Genomic DNA, 16,035 nt, shown 5'->3' with positions numbered 1-16,035 from the left:
GAGAGTTTGATAGTACGTGAAAGAGAGTTTGATAGTACGTGAAAGAGAGTTTGTAGGTTTTGTCCCTTGGGGCCTCTCATAGTAATCAGCTCGGTATCCGCCACACAAATACTTCCTCTCCGGATTATCTTATCGCACCTGTGGGTTTCTGTGATCTTGTGGTTCAGTGGGGGGAACTGAGCACAATATCTCTTCATCAGACAACATCCTCGGACCGGGACTGAGGGGAGACGGGAATATCTGAGACGACAATAACTCCAGGAAAAAAGGAGGAAGCCTGCTGCTAGATTCTGAATGAACGAGGAGTTTGAAAAGTTTGGTGTCAAAGGTCAAGCTGGCTCTTTTCGGAGGCGGGCGGGGAGCGGAGGGAGTGGCAGGGAGGGGGGGAGACTAAGACAGGAGAATTCACATTGTGATGGAAAAGTTTTGGGGGACAAAGAAGGCAACGCGCTCAGTTTGTCGCTGTGTTGAGCAGACAGGCCCTCCTTTGTCTCTCAGACTTTAGTCAGGAGGCCTTACAACTTTCATTCTTCCCTGCGATCTTCCCCTCCCTCCCTTCCTCCCCCACTTTTAACCGAACTTGTCCCCCAGCTCTTGCCTCTCCCTGTTTTTAGCTTTGCTGAAAGGAACAGTGAAGGATAAGGGAGCGGTTGTAGTGTTGCACAGTTGCTCATTAATATGCAGATTTTGTAATGAGTTGAGGGCTCTTTAGGATGAATCCAGGATTATTTGTCGATCTGGTTTTGTACAAATTAGCCATGTTTGCACACACATACACACACACTTCTTCACAAGCACAATAACAGCCTCTTGTTTTGGTTTTTTTGTTTTGTTTTCAGGCTTTACTGGGAATCTTTGCCAGATAGACATCGATGAATGTGCCAGCACACCATGCAAAAATGGCGCCAAGTGCACAGACGGGCCCAACAAGTACACTTGCGAGTGCACCGAAGGTAAACAAGCTTCAACCAAAAGTTTTTCAGGGTGACCATCCATCTTTATAAAGTCTTAAATCTGTGTGGCTAAAATTAAGGACTTAAAAGGTCTTAACTTAAAAATGTAAGTTTTCCTTAAGTACGTGAGTCACAGGACTTACGTTTTGCCATAGAATGAGTATTTAATCTTATATATGTAGTTTTTTTGTTCTTTGTTCTTGAGGGACTTTTTGTGTTGGACAAAAGTTTGAGTCAAACGGTTGAGGCTACTGCTAACTAGCTGCTAATATACCCTTTTTATCTAGATAGCTTATTCCGTTTTCAGTGCAAATTTATTGCCAAACGGCCGGTCAACCTTTGTTTTCTCCACCGGCTCACTTCTTTTGCCAACCCATACGAGGCTAGATGGAGAAAAACGTATTAGCTTGGCGCAATGTGTGAGAAACACAAATCCGCTGCCACGAGTTGCAAACAAACCCCAGAAGCTTGATTGTAATTCAGCAAGATCCCCCAATCATTCTCTGTATTTAAAGTGTTTTTGATGTCAAATTTCATTCAAGGTGGCATTAAGAAAAGGTCTTAAAAAGTCTTAAATTTGACTTGCTGAAACCTGCAGACACCCTGATGTCAGAAATACATCTAAAATACATCATCAGTTGAATTCACCTGTTCAAAAGGCAACGTCTGTCTCCTTCAGGTTACACTGGGAGGCACTGTGAGACGGACATCAACGAGTGTTACTCGAACCCATGCCACTACGGCTCCTGCATTGACGGCCTGGCTTCGTTCAGCTGCAGCTGCAACCCCGGGTTCACCGGCAGGCTGTGTGAGACCAACATTAACGAGTGTCTGAGCCAGCCGTGCCGGAACGGAGGCACCTGCCTGGATCGAGAGAACGCCTACATCTGCAGCTGCCCCAAGGGAACCACAGGTGGGCACTGGCCTGCACAATGAAACAAAAACAAAACAGAAAGGAACAAGCAAGTCAATCAATCAAAGCTTGAAAATGATTGAAAGTGAATGTTCTCCTCAGGAGTCAACTGTGAAGTCAACATTGACGACTGCAAGGGGAATCTCTGTGACTACGGGACCTGCATCGACAAAATCAATGGCTATGAGTGTGTTTGTGAACCTGGCTACACTGGTGAGTAAAATATAAATATATTAAAAGTTAGCTGTGGGTGAAATGTCTAAAAAATAAAATCTCCAATTTCTGATTTAGATTTTTTTTCTCTCGCTTTTCTGAAAACAGAAAAGTATTTTCAAAACGTGGCTTTTCATGTTACTCATACGACGGACTGTTAGGGCCAGGCTACAAGAAATTGTGCTCAATTGCAAGAATAAATTCAGTTAGCAGTAAAAGATGCAATTTTACCAGAATTTTTTTTTTTATTACAAGAAAAAGGTTGATTTAATGAGGAATAAAAGCTTCTAGAGTTATCAGCTTCTGACATGCCCAGTATGTGGACTGAGTTTCCCTGCATGAGTTTGTCGTCAGAGGCAGAAATGTACAGCACAGACCCAACTGCAGGTTGTTGAGGCCTAAGCAACATGCAGAAAATGCAACCTTAAAATGTCTTAAGTTTGTGTGTCTAAAATCAAAGCCTTAAGATGTCAGTTAGCCTTAAATAAATTAATCTCAGGTCTTAAATTTTGTCATGGCAGGACTGTTTTTTTCTCATGGGATTTTTTTGTCAGGAAAAACTTTCAATGGCACGCAAACGCCTTCATTGCATTCTGTGACTTGATGTGGTTGAGGATACCCTCACTAGGTAGCGAGCTAACTTTTTTGCCTGTATTATAGTCAAATAAAAATCCAGATTTACAGTTTTTCCTATGCTTGATTGCTATGCATTAAGTTTCCCCAACTATCTTCTATATTTATAGGTTTTTATGGTCTTACGTTTCATTGAAGGGGGCATTAAAAAGGTCTTAAATTTGAGTTGTTGAAACCTGAAACACTAAAGCCAGTCTTAGCTACACACGGAAGTTTATTTAAACGTTTACAGCCAGGTCTAGTCTTGAAAATTGCATTGCTGTTACTATAGCTGCAAACAGTGACAGATGCTAACGATTTATGTTTACATGTTCTTAAAAGACAAATTATTGAATATACTATGCTGTCATGGCTGCCGGCCGATGAATACCTTAAAATTTCTGTTGTTTTATGTCATTATGTCTGATTTGCAGTCAGTAGAAGAGATTCAGCATTGTTCAGTTACCTTTGCTCACCATACCTGTTTATAGTTGAGTTTCATTTCCTCAAATCTTCTGTTTGTGTTCCAGTTCCAGTTTCTGTTTTTAGTTTTCTTTTTTCACGTGGCAGTATAGGTATGTAAATAAAGCAGCGGTTTAAGATACAGGAATGGAGGGTTGAAGGAACGGGCAGAGGAGCTTGATTGTGGCAGAAAGTGGGGGTGACAGATGGCGAGCGAGTGAGCGCACGCTCCTCTGAGGTTTGCCCGGTGTCGCTTTGCAGCTCCACCCTGTCCCCAACCTGCTGCTGTTAGGACATGCTAGCTGCCCGCCCCACCACAAAGAAAAGACACACACACACATACTGGCACATCGAGTCGCCGGGGATTTGTGCAGGAGAAAAGATTCCCTGAAAGATTCCTGAAAGTTGAGCTTTTAAAAGCTTGGAAGCTGCTCCGTGCTTTAAAGCTCAATGGGCTGCCTTTATGTTATGCGTGGCACCGGCCTGAATGGCGTCAACGCTTCAAGTGACCGACAAAGGCGGACTTTGGATCTCTTATGCTTCTGAAAATTGATACAATCATTGCAGTCGTATTAGCGGCATTGTGTGGAGGCCCTGTGTGCGACTTCACTGGCTGCTGCTGCTGTGGATTCTCAGATATGTGACCACAAAGGTCACAGAAACGGCTATCTTGTTTATTTTCTGTCAGGGTTAAACACTTACTGAATATGAGTGGGAAAATATTTATAACAGTAAAGAACACATGATGGGAAAAAAATCACAACTAATGAATGCATTAACTAAGAAAACATTGATGTTGCCTGAACTCCATAATGCTAGTTGTTCCAAACTCATTTGAAGTGCCACTCTTTCTCTCTTGGATCATGTTTTTAAGGTTTATTTTTATACATTTCTGGTTGAGAAATGCATACCAACTAATTAAAAAGTGTGGTTATGAATATTATCATTAATGATTATTACTTCTCCCAGAAATTATTATAAATGATAATATTGTAATTTTGAGACAGTTTTCAACTAATAAAGTAATAATGTAAATCTTTAACAGTTATATGTTATTTTCTGTCCTTCTTTCACATAAAATCCCAATCCCAAAAGGTGTAGGTAGGCACTTCTGTGAGTATGTAGTGTTGTTTTGACTACAGCTTCTTTTTTTTACTTCAGGTATGATGTGTAACATCAACATCGACGAGTGTGCCATCAATCCCTGCCACAACGGTGGCACCTGCATCGACGAAGTCAACGGCTTCACCTGCGTTTGTCCGGACGGCTACCAGGATCCCACCTGCTTCTCCCAAGTCAACGAGTGCCTCAGCAACCCCTGCATCCACGGTCACTGCGAGGACAAAATTAACGGGTAGGACGCGCATCAACGCTGCAAAGCCACAAAATTTGACCAAGGATTTTTGTCTAGTTTTTTGTGCATGTATCTTTGTTTACTTGAAATAAGACAAAAGTAATTTAGAAGTAACCTTTCTGCAAAATGCTACCATCAGGGTGACAGAGCAGGAGCATAGATTCAGACAAAGACATCTTTTGATTTATTTTCTAGCCTTATGTGTTTCTTTATAAATGCCCTTAGGAGATCTGTACTATTAATTTAATTGTACAGCTTATAAATCTAATCTAGTCTAAGATATAGGAGCTTGTTTTAAGTCAATAACTCCTTCACAATGATGAAAAAGTACTTGTTCCTTTGGCAGATTGTTTCACTTATAACGTGGGAAAAATGTCTTATCTGCTAATGGAACTAGTTCTTTGTCATCAATATTAAGGAGTTATTTACTTAAAACAAGCTCCTTTGTCTTGCTGAAAAATTACTTGTAAGTTTGTTTTCCTGTATTCAAATGTACTAAGATGTTTGCACTACAAACCAGACCAAAAACACTTGGTAAGATTTTGTGTTTTTGCAGTGAACAGTGCTAATATTCATGTTAGTCAGAGTTTTTTAGCAGACTTTGACTGAGCCTTCTGCTGTTTTCTTGTTAGCTATAAATGCCTGTGTGACTCTGGCTGGAGCGGCAAAAACTGCGACATCAACAACAACGAGTGCGAGTCCAACCCTTGTATGAACGGAGGGACCTGCAAGGACATGACCAGCGGCTACGTTTGCACCTGTCGGATGGGTTTCACGGGTCGGTATCTGTTTGTGTGCTCAGACCGGTGACCTTCGTCTGAACTTTAAAGAGTGTGGAGGTGATTTATTGTCTTCTCCGACCTCAGGACCAAACTGCCAGACAAACATCAACGAATGCGCCTCCAACCCCTGCCTGAACCAGGGGACCTGCATCGACGACGTCGCCGGGTACAAGTGCAACTGTGTCCTGCCGTACACCGGTATGATGTTATTATTGAAGTTATTTAATAATACATCAATCTGTTACCATGTTATCGTGGGATTTCCTTACTGAGGGGGGCAGTTTCCACCCACCTCGGTACTTTAAGTTATTTGCCAAAGAGGAAAAATATGCTGGTGATGAAATAACTGTCGAGTAAAGTTCAGTCACAAGACTTCCTCCGAGCTCAAAGACACCAAACTTTGGATTCCTCTGGGGGTCACGCTTCTCCCCAAACAGATCTGGGAAATGTTTTAACGTAATCTGTCTTATTTTTTGACCAAACAGATAATGCTGGAAAGGCTAAGGGGCCGGCTGTCTTGTATTTGCAGTGTATTTTTTGGACCCCTCCACAGGATTTTAAATAATAAAAGGCCTCTTGCTGGCGTTGGGGTGGGAACATGGTGCTTGACACATTTCCTGTTTGCCTGCTTCCTGTCTCACAGAAAAGCAAATGGCTTCACAATAGCCGGAAGCTGGAGTCGGCTTCCCGTACGAGCCGAGCGTTTGTGGAAACAGATAGAGGCGTGCGTCCCCAGGCCTCTGATACTGACAGAGCCTGGAGAAAATCCTGGGATAGCACTGATTGAAAGATGATTCTGTGTCTGTTTGGTTTGGGTTATCTCCAAGCCCTGGATGAGAACACGGAGTGAAGTTTAAAAGATCCAACGTAGTTCGCTCAAGAACGTGTTTCCATGTCTTACAGGAGAAAACTGTGAGATCTTGATGGCTCCCTGCAGCTCCAAGCCCTGTAAGCATGGAGGCCAATGTCAGGAGTCGGAGGACTACCTGAGCTTTTCCTGTGTCTGTCCTGAAGGATGGCAAGGTGAGCTCCCTTAAGTTATCGGCAGAGAAGTTACACAGTCCTGGAAACCTTGAAAATGCTTGTTCATTGCTTTTTGAAAGTCTGAATTAACAAAATAAGATTAATCAGATCAGAACAATCTAATTTACAGGTATTGACAGACATTAAAACTAAGACCAAATCATAAAATTAGGAGATTAAAAGTTTTTTCTAGATGTAACAGACTGTTCCTAATGTTTTCTGTGGGAAACAGTTCTGGTGGATTTCTAACACGTATATCTAGCACTTGCCAATAAATCAATAACGATATATGTGGTGATACCATACCATACCATACCAACTTTATTTATAAAGCACTTTAAAACAACCACAGCTGATACAAAGTGCTGTACATTAAAACACAGCATAATAAGTTAAAAGCCAAGTAAAATAAATGGGTTTTAAGACGAACTTTAAAAGACATGTGGTCAAAATCAATAGATAATATGTTTGGTAAAATATCAATAATTTCACTGAACTCCGATTCAGAACCGCACAGCAGTCTGGGAGATGTAGGCAGAGGAAAATACTTTAGCTGCTTAACCTCTCACGGCCAGCTAAGCAAAGTTGGTGGCATAAACTAACTCACTCGCTCTCTGGTTACCTAGCAACAACCTGTTGAGTAATTCATGGTTACCTAGCAACAGCCTGTTAGTAACTTGCAAAGTAGCAGTTTAAGGTTTTGCCACTGTGGTGTGAAAACTGGATAAAACAGGAAAGGGAAAGGCTGATATTGGTTTGACAGTATTTTATTATAAAAAAAAACAAAAACTAATCAATAATTATTGATATCAACTGATATGAAACGTAGTTATCATGACAGGTTTTTCAGCCGTCCAGCTCTACGAATATCAAATATATCAAATATAGCATTCAGAAACTGAATGCTATAAAAATGAATGTTTTGAATGTTGAAATTGCAAAAAAAACAAACAAAAAAACATTTTTGCTCTAAAACACTAAAATGACTTCACTCTGTCTACGTTCTGTGATTTTGAAAGCTTAAAAAGAATTAATTCACTGCAAAAAGGCATTTTTTATGTAGTCTTATAGATCTATTTTATTAATAATCAGGAATGACATTTTCAGTCTTATTTCTGACATTTTACATGTTCTGTTTTTATTTTTTGCCCCTTTAAGGTCAAGCATGTGAAGTCGACATCAAGGAGTGCGTGAAGAATCCTTGTCGCAACGGAGCAACATGCCAGAACACTTTGGGCAGCTACCGCTGCGCCTGCAAACCGGGCTTTTCCGGACGCAACTGTGAGACCGACATCGATGACTGCAAGCCCAGTGAGTTAATCTGAAGTTATTTTTATATCTGAAGTTAAACCTGAAAGTCGCTCTTCTAAGTGGAGCGATTCCTCCCTCAGACCCCTGCAGCAACGGAGGCCTTTGTAAGGACGAGGTCAACAGCTTCCTGTGTTCCTGCCTGCCTGGATTCCGGGGACTGAAGTGCGAGGAAGACGTCAACGAATGCGAGAGTAACCCGTGCAGGAATGGAGCCAACTGCACAGACTGCGTGAACAGCTACACCTGCACCTGCCCGCCTGGCTTCAGTGGGATCCACTGTGAAAATAACACACCTGACTGCACAGAGAGGTAGAGCGCTGTCCCAAACTGAAACAGCTTTGACTTTGATTGATCTGATCAACAGGTTCATTTTCTACAGCAGCGTAATTCTGGTTTTCTTGTCCACTGCTGCCCCCTGTGGTGGAATTTTGTTTTGCTACAAAGCTGCACTTATTGCAGGCCCCCTGCTAGTAGAAGTCAGAAATGCTGTTTGTCAAAAAGCTTAAACATAAAGTTTAAACAGTTTAACAAAAATTCAGTCCTGGCAGCTCAGATTAATAAGTTATTGATTCACTTTGCTGGTTCTTTTTCCTTCTCAGCTCCTGTTTTAATGGAGGAACCTGCGTAGACGGCATCAACACCTTCACCTGTTTATGTCCGCCGGGCTTCACTGGCAACTACTGCCAGCACGACATCAACGAGTGCGACTCCAAACCCTGTCTGAACGGCGGCACATGTCAAGACAGTTACGGCACATACAAGTGCACCTGTCCGCACGGTTACACGGGACTCAACTGTCAGGTAGGATGAGGGGGAGTCAGTATCATCAAAACATGTTTAATATGCAAAAATGAGACAAAATGAATGTTTTTATTCAGCTAAATGTTAAAGTCTTTCAGCTGAGTTTGTCTTTTTTGTGTGTTTCAGAACTTGGTTCATTGGTGTGACACGTCTCCCTGTAAAAATGGAGGATCTTGCCGGCAGAGAGGAACCACCTACAGCTGCGACTGTGAGACCGGCTGGACGGGCCTGTACTGCGACGTCCCGAGTGTTTCCTGTGAGGTTGCAGCCAAGCAAAGAGGTAAGAGGGAGATAAAACCTCAGCAGTAAAAGAAAGCTAAATTTAACTCCATCTCACCTTTTCTGCTCAGGAGTTGCTGTTTTCCAACTCTGTCAAAACTCGGGTCAGTGTCTGGATGTAGGAAACCGTCACTACTGTCGCTGTCAGGTGGGATACACTGGGAGCTACTGCGAGGAGCAGGTGGACGAGTGTACGCCGAACCCCTGCCAGAACGGAGCCACCTGCACCGACTTTCTGGGTGGATACTCCTGCAAGGTGACGACCCTAAAAACAAACACGAACAGCCGGTGATCTGCTCAGATGTTGGCTCGTATGTTGCTTCTTCCTGATTTGGCTCAGCTTATGCATATGTGAATGCAAACTGAACTGGAGATCGCTGAGAAAGACAAAAGAGAAATCCTAGAATCTCTAAAATCTGACGCTACTCCACATTTGTTTACATTTTGTGAAGAATTAAGTTGCGCTCAGCATCTTCCTCTGAGTTTTTTGGGTTTTTCCTTCTGTGGTTCTTGTTGTAGCGCCACCACAGGCGAGCATGGGAACTGGTTTTTGACTCAGTGCAGTGTGAAAGTGAACCACAGCAGCTGAAAATGTAAGAACTTTTGTCCCCAATCAAACCGAGTCTACCGGACTGTCAGGTGTGATAACACCCAACATGTAGGCATTGATTATCATTTTGTAAAATGATGCCCAATTTTAACTAGGGGTGTGCTGATTTTTAATTTTGGGAGATCTGTGATTTGTTGATTTTTACAAGTGCAGCCAATCTGATCCCCTGATTTTATTTACCTTGGCAAAGGTCTAAAAATCAACTACTGTCCTCTTCTGCCCTGCAGTGAAAGAGGTTTGACTGATAGACTGGCCCACCAGGTCATGTCTGCACATTTACACTTAACAATAAAAACTGTTGCCACTTTCTTGCTATATTGGGCAACATTTCATATTTTAAAAAATTGGTATCTGTCAAAATCGGAATCGGAGGGTCAGGCTTTTTAAAGATCGGTAATCGGCGATCGTCCAGAAAACTGCAATAGGTGCACCCTTAGTTTTAACTGTGTATAGTTTTGATGCCACTGCTAATTTTTGCTGCTTCCCAATAAATCGTCCAGTTTAATTATAGCAAGTAAACGGCTGAGTTGTGTTATTCTTCCCCGGAGAGGAGACTCTGCTGGCCTTGGCAGGAATGAATGAAAACAGAAAACAGCAAAGTAAACAAAACCCGTCTTTGTTTCATGTAAGACATTGATCAAACTCGCCTCTCTCTTCTTCCTCTCTCTGTCCCCCAGTGCATGCCAGGATACTTGGGGCCCAACTGTTCTGAGGAGATCAATGAGTGTTTCTCCCAACCGTGCCAGAACGGGGGCACCTGCATTGACCTGATCAATACCTACAAATGCTCCTGTCCCCGAGGAACCCAAGGTCAGCAGACCCCACACACACACACTCCTCCCACATCCTTCTGCCTCCACCCGCCTCCCCTTCTGCCCCCTTCCCGTCTCCACGCTTCATTAATTAGGGCTTAACAGCACCCAGGGCATTAAAACTCCCTCCTTCAAGCCTGCCTCCAACTCTTCCTCCACTTGTCAAATTTGCCATTGATTTCTCTCTCCGACATGAAGGGGATCGTGTGTTGTAGGTCAGCTCAAATTGGCAGCCGAGTTGGGAGCGTCCCAAGGCGGCCAACAGGTTTTTAAAACTGGTGGAGGGAGTTTGTGATTCAGCTCGGCCTTTTTGCAAACATGTCTCAGTCTGTGCTTTTGTAAGTGAGTGATCTTAGAAATTAGGACAACTTACTTTGCTCAGTTCGTAATCAGATATGAGTTTTAAATAGGGCTGCAACTAACGATCAATTAATCAGAAAAAAGGATTGGCACTGTCTGCAGATTTTTCATTTTTTGTACAATATTAGAGATATATTAAAGGATTCAAATAAACAAATAATTAATATATGTTTTTAAAAAGAGAAATTAAATATTTTAGTGCCTAAAATCAAAACACATAGCATTCCTTTAGTGAACATTTGTTCATTTGTAGCAAAGGATGCATCTGCCTGAAAAAACTAACATCAAGATGTGAAAAGCTTAGAGCTTCTGCTTGATTTATCATCAATACAGTGCAGGGCTGATCTGTGGTTTAGTTTAGGATTAATTGATTAATAATTGGATGGCAAAAGGAGATTTTGTCACAGAATTTAAACTCGGTACCAAAGCTAAAGCTGTGTCACTTGAGGAGTTTTGGGTAGAGCATATTTATAATCAAAGGTCTATTTTTATCATAAATGCAACATGTATGGATATTTTGTACAATTTTGACTAAATTACTGCTCTTGGTGTGTTCTTCTTTCAGCAAATGGCCTCTTATTTGAGTCTGTATACTCCAGTTAACAGTTAATCGATTACTAAATTATTTAGTCACGATTAATCTGATTAATTGTTTAAGTTTAAAGGTACATTCATGCATTTATCTGGATTCTAATAGTTAATAACGCTTACAGTGAGCACAGAGCAAGAAACATGACAGAACACACACCGAATGAGTGAAACCTCTCCTACTTTCACACCCCTAGGTGTGCACTGCGAGATCAACGTGGACGACTGCAACCCGACCTCCGACCCCGTCACCAAAGAGCCCAAGTGCTTCAACAACGGCAGGTGTGTGGACGGCGTGGGCGGCTACCACTGCATCTGCCCCGCGGGGTACGTGGGCGAGCGATGCGAGGGGGACGTCAACGAGTGTCTGTCCAACCCCTGCGACCCGCGGGGCACGCGCAGCTGCACCCAGCTGACCAACAACTACCGCTGCGAGTGTCGCACCGGATACACAGGTACTCACGTCTGGAGGTCAGACACCGCAAAAACACTGGATCTTACCCAGTTGGTTTATTTCTGGTGCATATATCTTAGTGCATTTAAAATGAGACAAAACTAGTGACTTAAGTCAGCTGTTTGCTAATATTGATGAAAATGTACAAGTTTCACTGGCATTTTATAAAGGTTTTATATAATCTGCCAGTGGAACTAGTAATTTTTCATCAATTTTAAGGAATGACATAAAAAAAGCTCATATTTCTTGCTGAAAGTTACTAGTTTTGTCTTAATTCAAGATATTTGCTCTACAAACAAAACCAAAATACTTGCAGTGAAAGATTAGTTATGCTTTGTTATATTTTCTTTTTTGTAGATTTAACACTTCCATCTAGTAGATTTTAACTATCTTGCCCTCATTTTTTCTAAATGAAACCTAACAGAAAAAGTTTTTTTATCTGACTGTGTGTGTGAATGATCTCTCTGCAGGTCAGCGCTGCGACCAAGTGTTTAATGGCTGTAAGGGTAAACCTTGCCGTAATGGAGGGAGCTGTGCTGTAGCCAGTAACACGCCGCATGGCTTCATCTGCAAATGTCCCCCAGTGAGTAAACAAATATGTACCGTTAATCTCTAAGGATGTATCTTTGACTCGATATATATGTGTTCAGTTTAAACACTTTAAATGTTTTCATCTTTTTTTTTCCAAAAATCTCTTTCTCTTTCTCACTGTTTATTCAATGTCACATGCTGTTTTTATTTTAATTATGTAAAGCTCTTTGAAATGCCTTGCTGCTGAAATGTGCTACACAAATAAAATTTGATTGATTGATTGATTTAAATGTCTTCATAGCACAAGAACAAATGTTGTTTTTTACCCCGAATTGTTGCTAACCCTGCAGATAAACCCTGCCTTTGGGTCACGAAAGCCGGGTTTACCTGCGCATCTTAACCACATCTGGGCTGGACGTGAGCGGCCGTGAATAAAATTTTATTCTCAGCCATAGAACCTTTAATTGACACAATGACACAAATTGATTCAATGCAGTGTGAAAGCAAACAGCATCAGCTGAAAATGTAACTAAAACAGTTTTAGTCCCCAAATGAACCGGACTATCTGGTGTGAAAATGTCCTTAATTATGRACACACTAATGTTTATGCAATTATACAGCTATTGAAGTTCTGGTAAATGTTATACTGTATATTTACTTTTAATTAGTAATTAGGCTTAAAATATGCTTCCATTGCAGTTTTTTTTTTCAAAAGCTGCTGTATATTCATTGCAGACATTTAAACTTCTCATTTAAAAAATGTAAGCTGCAACTCACAATATTAATTTCTGTGTTTTTCAATGAAGGGTTTCACTGGCTCCAGCTGTGAATACGACTCCCAGGCCTGCGGCAGCCTCCATTGTCGCAATGGGGGCACCTGCATCTCTGGCCACAACAGTCCGAAGTGTTTGTGTCTGCCGTCGTTCACCGGGCCCGAGTGTCAGTACCCCACCGACAGCCTCTGCAACTCCAGCCCCTGCTACAATGGCGGCACGTGCGAGTACGCCGCCGAGGCTCCGTTCTATCGCTGCGTCTGCCCCTCCAACTTCAACGGCCTCCGCTGCCACATCCTGGACTACGGCTTCCGCGGAGGCTTCGGCCAAACCATCCCGCCGCCGACGGACTACGAGATGCCCTGCAGCATCCCAGAGTGCGAGGAGCTCAAGCACAACAAGTTCTGCGACGCGCGCTGCAACAACCACGCGTGCGGCTGGGACAACGGCGACTGCTCGCTCAACTTTGACGACCCGTGGAAGAACTGCTCGGCCGCGCTGCAGTGCTGGCGATACTTCAACAACGGGAAATGCGACTCGCAGTGTGACAACGCCGGATGTCTCTACGACGGCTTTGACTGCCAGACTCTGGAGGGACAGTGCAAGTAAGCCGCTTTTGTACCGATAGAAATGTTTCACAGATTTTATTTTATTATTATTTATTTATTAGTTTGAGAAAAAAAAAAATAAAAAAATTAAATGGAAATGTATTTAACATTGAAGTAGAAAATATAAAGTGTGGTAGATTACACTAATGAAAGAAAAATAAATAAATAAAATCTGTGAAATCTGTGAGAGATTTTATGGTGAATTTTCTACAAGAAGGTGAAATTTAAGGAAAAACTAGTGTCTTTTAGCAGCTAAACCCACAGCTGCTACTAACGGCTATTTTATTAAAAATAATTTATCCAATTAATCAATTATTCTGACAATTAATTGATTCATCAGAAAAAAACAATTTGTACATTGTGTTGATTTTTTCTTTTATTTAAGCTTGTTAAATAAAAGTGCGGCAAGGGGTTTCATTTGAACCCCTTGCCGCATTCTTATACAACAATAGGAATGCATTAAGACATGAAAATTAAACTTTTTTAAATAAGAGAATAAATATTTATTGCCTAAGATACAATAACAGCATTTCTTGCTCGATCATTTGTAGCAAAGGATGCATCTGCAGCTAGAAAATATTTCTAAAATCAACATGTAAAAAGCTCAGACCTTCCTGCTCGACTGACATAATGTGTTGATTATTTTTAGATTAACTAATCAATAATTGGATAGCAAAATCTGCTTTATCAGAAATTTGAATAGGAGTTTTGAGTTGAACATATTTATAGTCAACGATTTTTTGTTTTCATCTTAAATGCAAAATATATGTGTTTTTTGTACAGTTTTGGCTTAATTTCTGAGTAAGTTGTATTTTCAGAAAACAGCCTTTTTTAGAGTCATTTACCAATGAATCAATTACTTAAGTAGTTGACAATTACTTCAAAAATCGATTAATCACAATTAATCAACCCAAATGAAATCCTTAATGCTGATGCTTGTCCTCCAGTCCTCTGTATGACCAGTACTGTAAGGACCACTACGCTGACGGCCACTGTGACCAGGGCTGCAACAACGCAGAGTGCGAGTGGGACGGCTTGGACTGCGCCAACAACATGCCTGAGAAGCTCGCCGTGGGCCAGCTGGTCGTGGTCGTCCACATCACCCCCGATCATCTCCTCAACAACTCCTTCGGCTTCCTGCGCGAGCTGAGCCGCGTCCTCCGAACCAACGTCATATTCAGGAAGGACACAAAGGGGGAGATGATGGTCTACCCGTACTACGGGAATGAACACGAGCTCAAGAAGTACAATGTCAAGCGTTCGGTGGACTCTTTGTCTGAGATTCCTGACAAGGTGCTGATTGTGATGAAGAGGAGCCTGTATGACGTGGCAGGCGGCGGCATGAGAGCCAGGAGGGAGCTCGATCATGTGCAAGTAAAAGGGTGAGAAAACAGCTGTATCTCACATAGAAGGGAAACTTTTTTCACATTTTTTTAACATTTTTGAGTATGAAAAATATTTTTTTATATACTTTAGCCTGTCATTCATCCATTCAATCCACTTTTTTAAAGGGGACCTATTATAAAAAATTCACATTGTGCGTGTTTTATGCTGCCATTTGGGTCTCTACTACTTCTAAAAACAATACAAGCGCCTAGAAAAGCATCAAGCCATTTTTTGGCAATAAATTAATATTTGTTAATTGTTCAGTCATATTGGATGGGCACTACGCCATTACCTATCAAACTAATCCAACCTGAGTTCCACCATGTTTGGTCAGCTGGTTTTACCGCTGTACAATGGCTGCTGAAAAAACAAAAGTGTTTTGTTCTTGACTTATCATTTGGAAACCATTTGCTGCATTCTTGTTGGTTGTGCAGGAGGCTCCTCTTTTGCTTTTTAAAGATGTATGGTTGTACATTTGTGCATCTGTTTGCAGCTAATTTCATCTACAAATGTAAATGTTGAGTTTACACTTGTTTACACAGCCTAAAGTGACAAGAAGCCCTAAAACAGCTCATACTGAAAGGAGCTCAAAATAGGCAGAACTGAGCAGACTAAAATCTCATCATCTAAGAATAATTTTGTTCAAAAATTGTAATGAACATGTTGTGTAAAGCCCACTGACCCATCCTAATCTGTTCAAAGAATCATAATAGGTCAACTTTAAGTTAAATTTAGCAGACACAAACTGTGAAGACTTATTTCTCCGTTTTCTGTTTTGTCCTGAAGATCAATCGTCCACTTGGAGATGGACAACCGTCAGTGCTTCCAGCAGTCCAACGAATGCTTCCAGAGCTCCGATGACGCCGCTGCGTTCCTCGGAGCTCTGGAGTCCAGCGGCAAACTGGACGTTCCCTTTACTATTGAAGCTGTTTACAGTGAGTATTATTCACTGAAATCTATGATCTATTGCTACAAGATCACAGGCATTTTTGTTTAGTAGGTGAAATTTAGGCAAGAAATTGACAGAAATAACAAAAAAAAAACACAACTCTACCCCATCTGCATCAAATCTGCCAATGTGCGCTTATGCTACTGCAATAAAGATTGGGCATATTTTAATTACTTTCACACGTTTTTATCAAATGTGCCAATAATGTAAGCAAATAATCAGACTTTTGCCAAGTATGTTTTCAACACAGTAAGAGTATAT

The 16,035-nt window shown here is 41.5% G+C and overlaps 1 protein-coding gene across 1 annotated transcript in view; it reads left to right on the top strand.

Moving 5' to 3' along the window:
* notch1b (notch receptor 1b) overlaps nucleotides 1–16,035 on the top strand; it is a 53,214-nt gene that overhangs the window by 28,719 nt on the left and 8,460 nt on the right. The window contains exons 10-27 of the mRNA XM_008417950.2: nucleotides 840–953; nucleotides 1,633–1,866; nucleotides 1,969–2,079; nucleotides 4,315–4,507; nucleotides 5,140–5,285; nucleotides 5,374–5,487; nucleotides 6,193–6,312; nucleotides 7,471–7,623; nucleotides 7,704–7,932; nucleotides 8,223–8,424; nucleotides 8,551–8,704; nucleotides 8,775–8,959; nucleotides 9,991–10,123; nucleotides 11,271–11,528; nucleotides 11,998–12,110; nucleotides 12,865–13,436; nucleotides 14,387–14,821; nucleotides 15,612–15,760. Of these exons, the coding sequence (XP_008416172.1) occupies nucleotides 840–953; nucleotides 1,633–1,866; nucleotides 1,969–2,079; nucleotides 4,315–4,507; nucleotides 5,140–5,285; nucleotides 5,374–5,487; nucleotides 6,193–6,312; nucleotides 7,471–7,623; nucleotides 7,704–7,932; nucleotides 8,223–8,424; nucleotides 8,551–8,704; nucleotides 8,775–8,959; nucleotides 9,991–10,123; nucleotides 11,271–11,528; nucleotides 11,998–12,110; nucleotides 12,865–13,436; nucleotides 14,387–14,821; nucleotides 15,612–15,760 (3,615 nt within the window). The remainder of the gene's footprint in view (nucleotides 1–839; nucleotides 954–1,632; nucleotides 1,867–1,968; nucleotides 2,080–4,314; nucleotides 4,508–5,139; nucleotides 5,286–5,373; nucleotides 5,488–6,192; nucleotides 6,313–7,470; nucleotides 7,624–7,703; nucleotides 7,933–8,222; nucleotides 8,425–8,550; nucleotides 8,705–8,774; nucleotides 8,960–9,990; nucleotides 10,124–11,270; nucleotides 11,529–11,997; nucleotides 12,111–12,864; nucleotides 13,437–14,386; nucleotides 14,822–15,611; nucleotides 15,761–16,035) is intronic.

The sequence above is a fragment of the Poecilia reticulata genome, linkage group LG9 (genome assembly GCF_000633615.1).
Source record: "Poecilia reticulata strain Guanapo linkage group LG9, Guppy_female_1.0+MT, whole genome shotgun sequence".
NCBI lineage: Eukaryota > Metazoa > Chordata > Actinopteri > Cyprinodontiformes > Poeciliidae > Poecilia > Poecilia reticulata.
The sequence above is the reverse complement of the archived record's forward strand: the minus strand, read 5'-3'. Positions and strand labels throughout refer to the sequence as shown.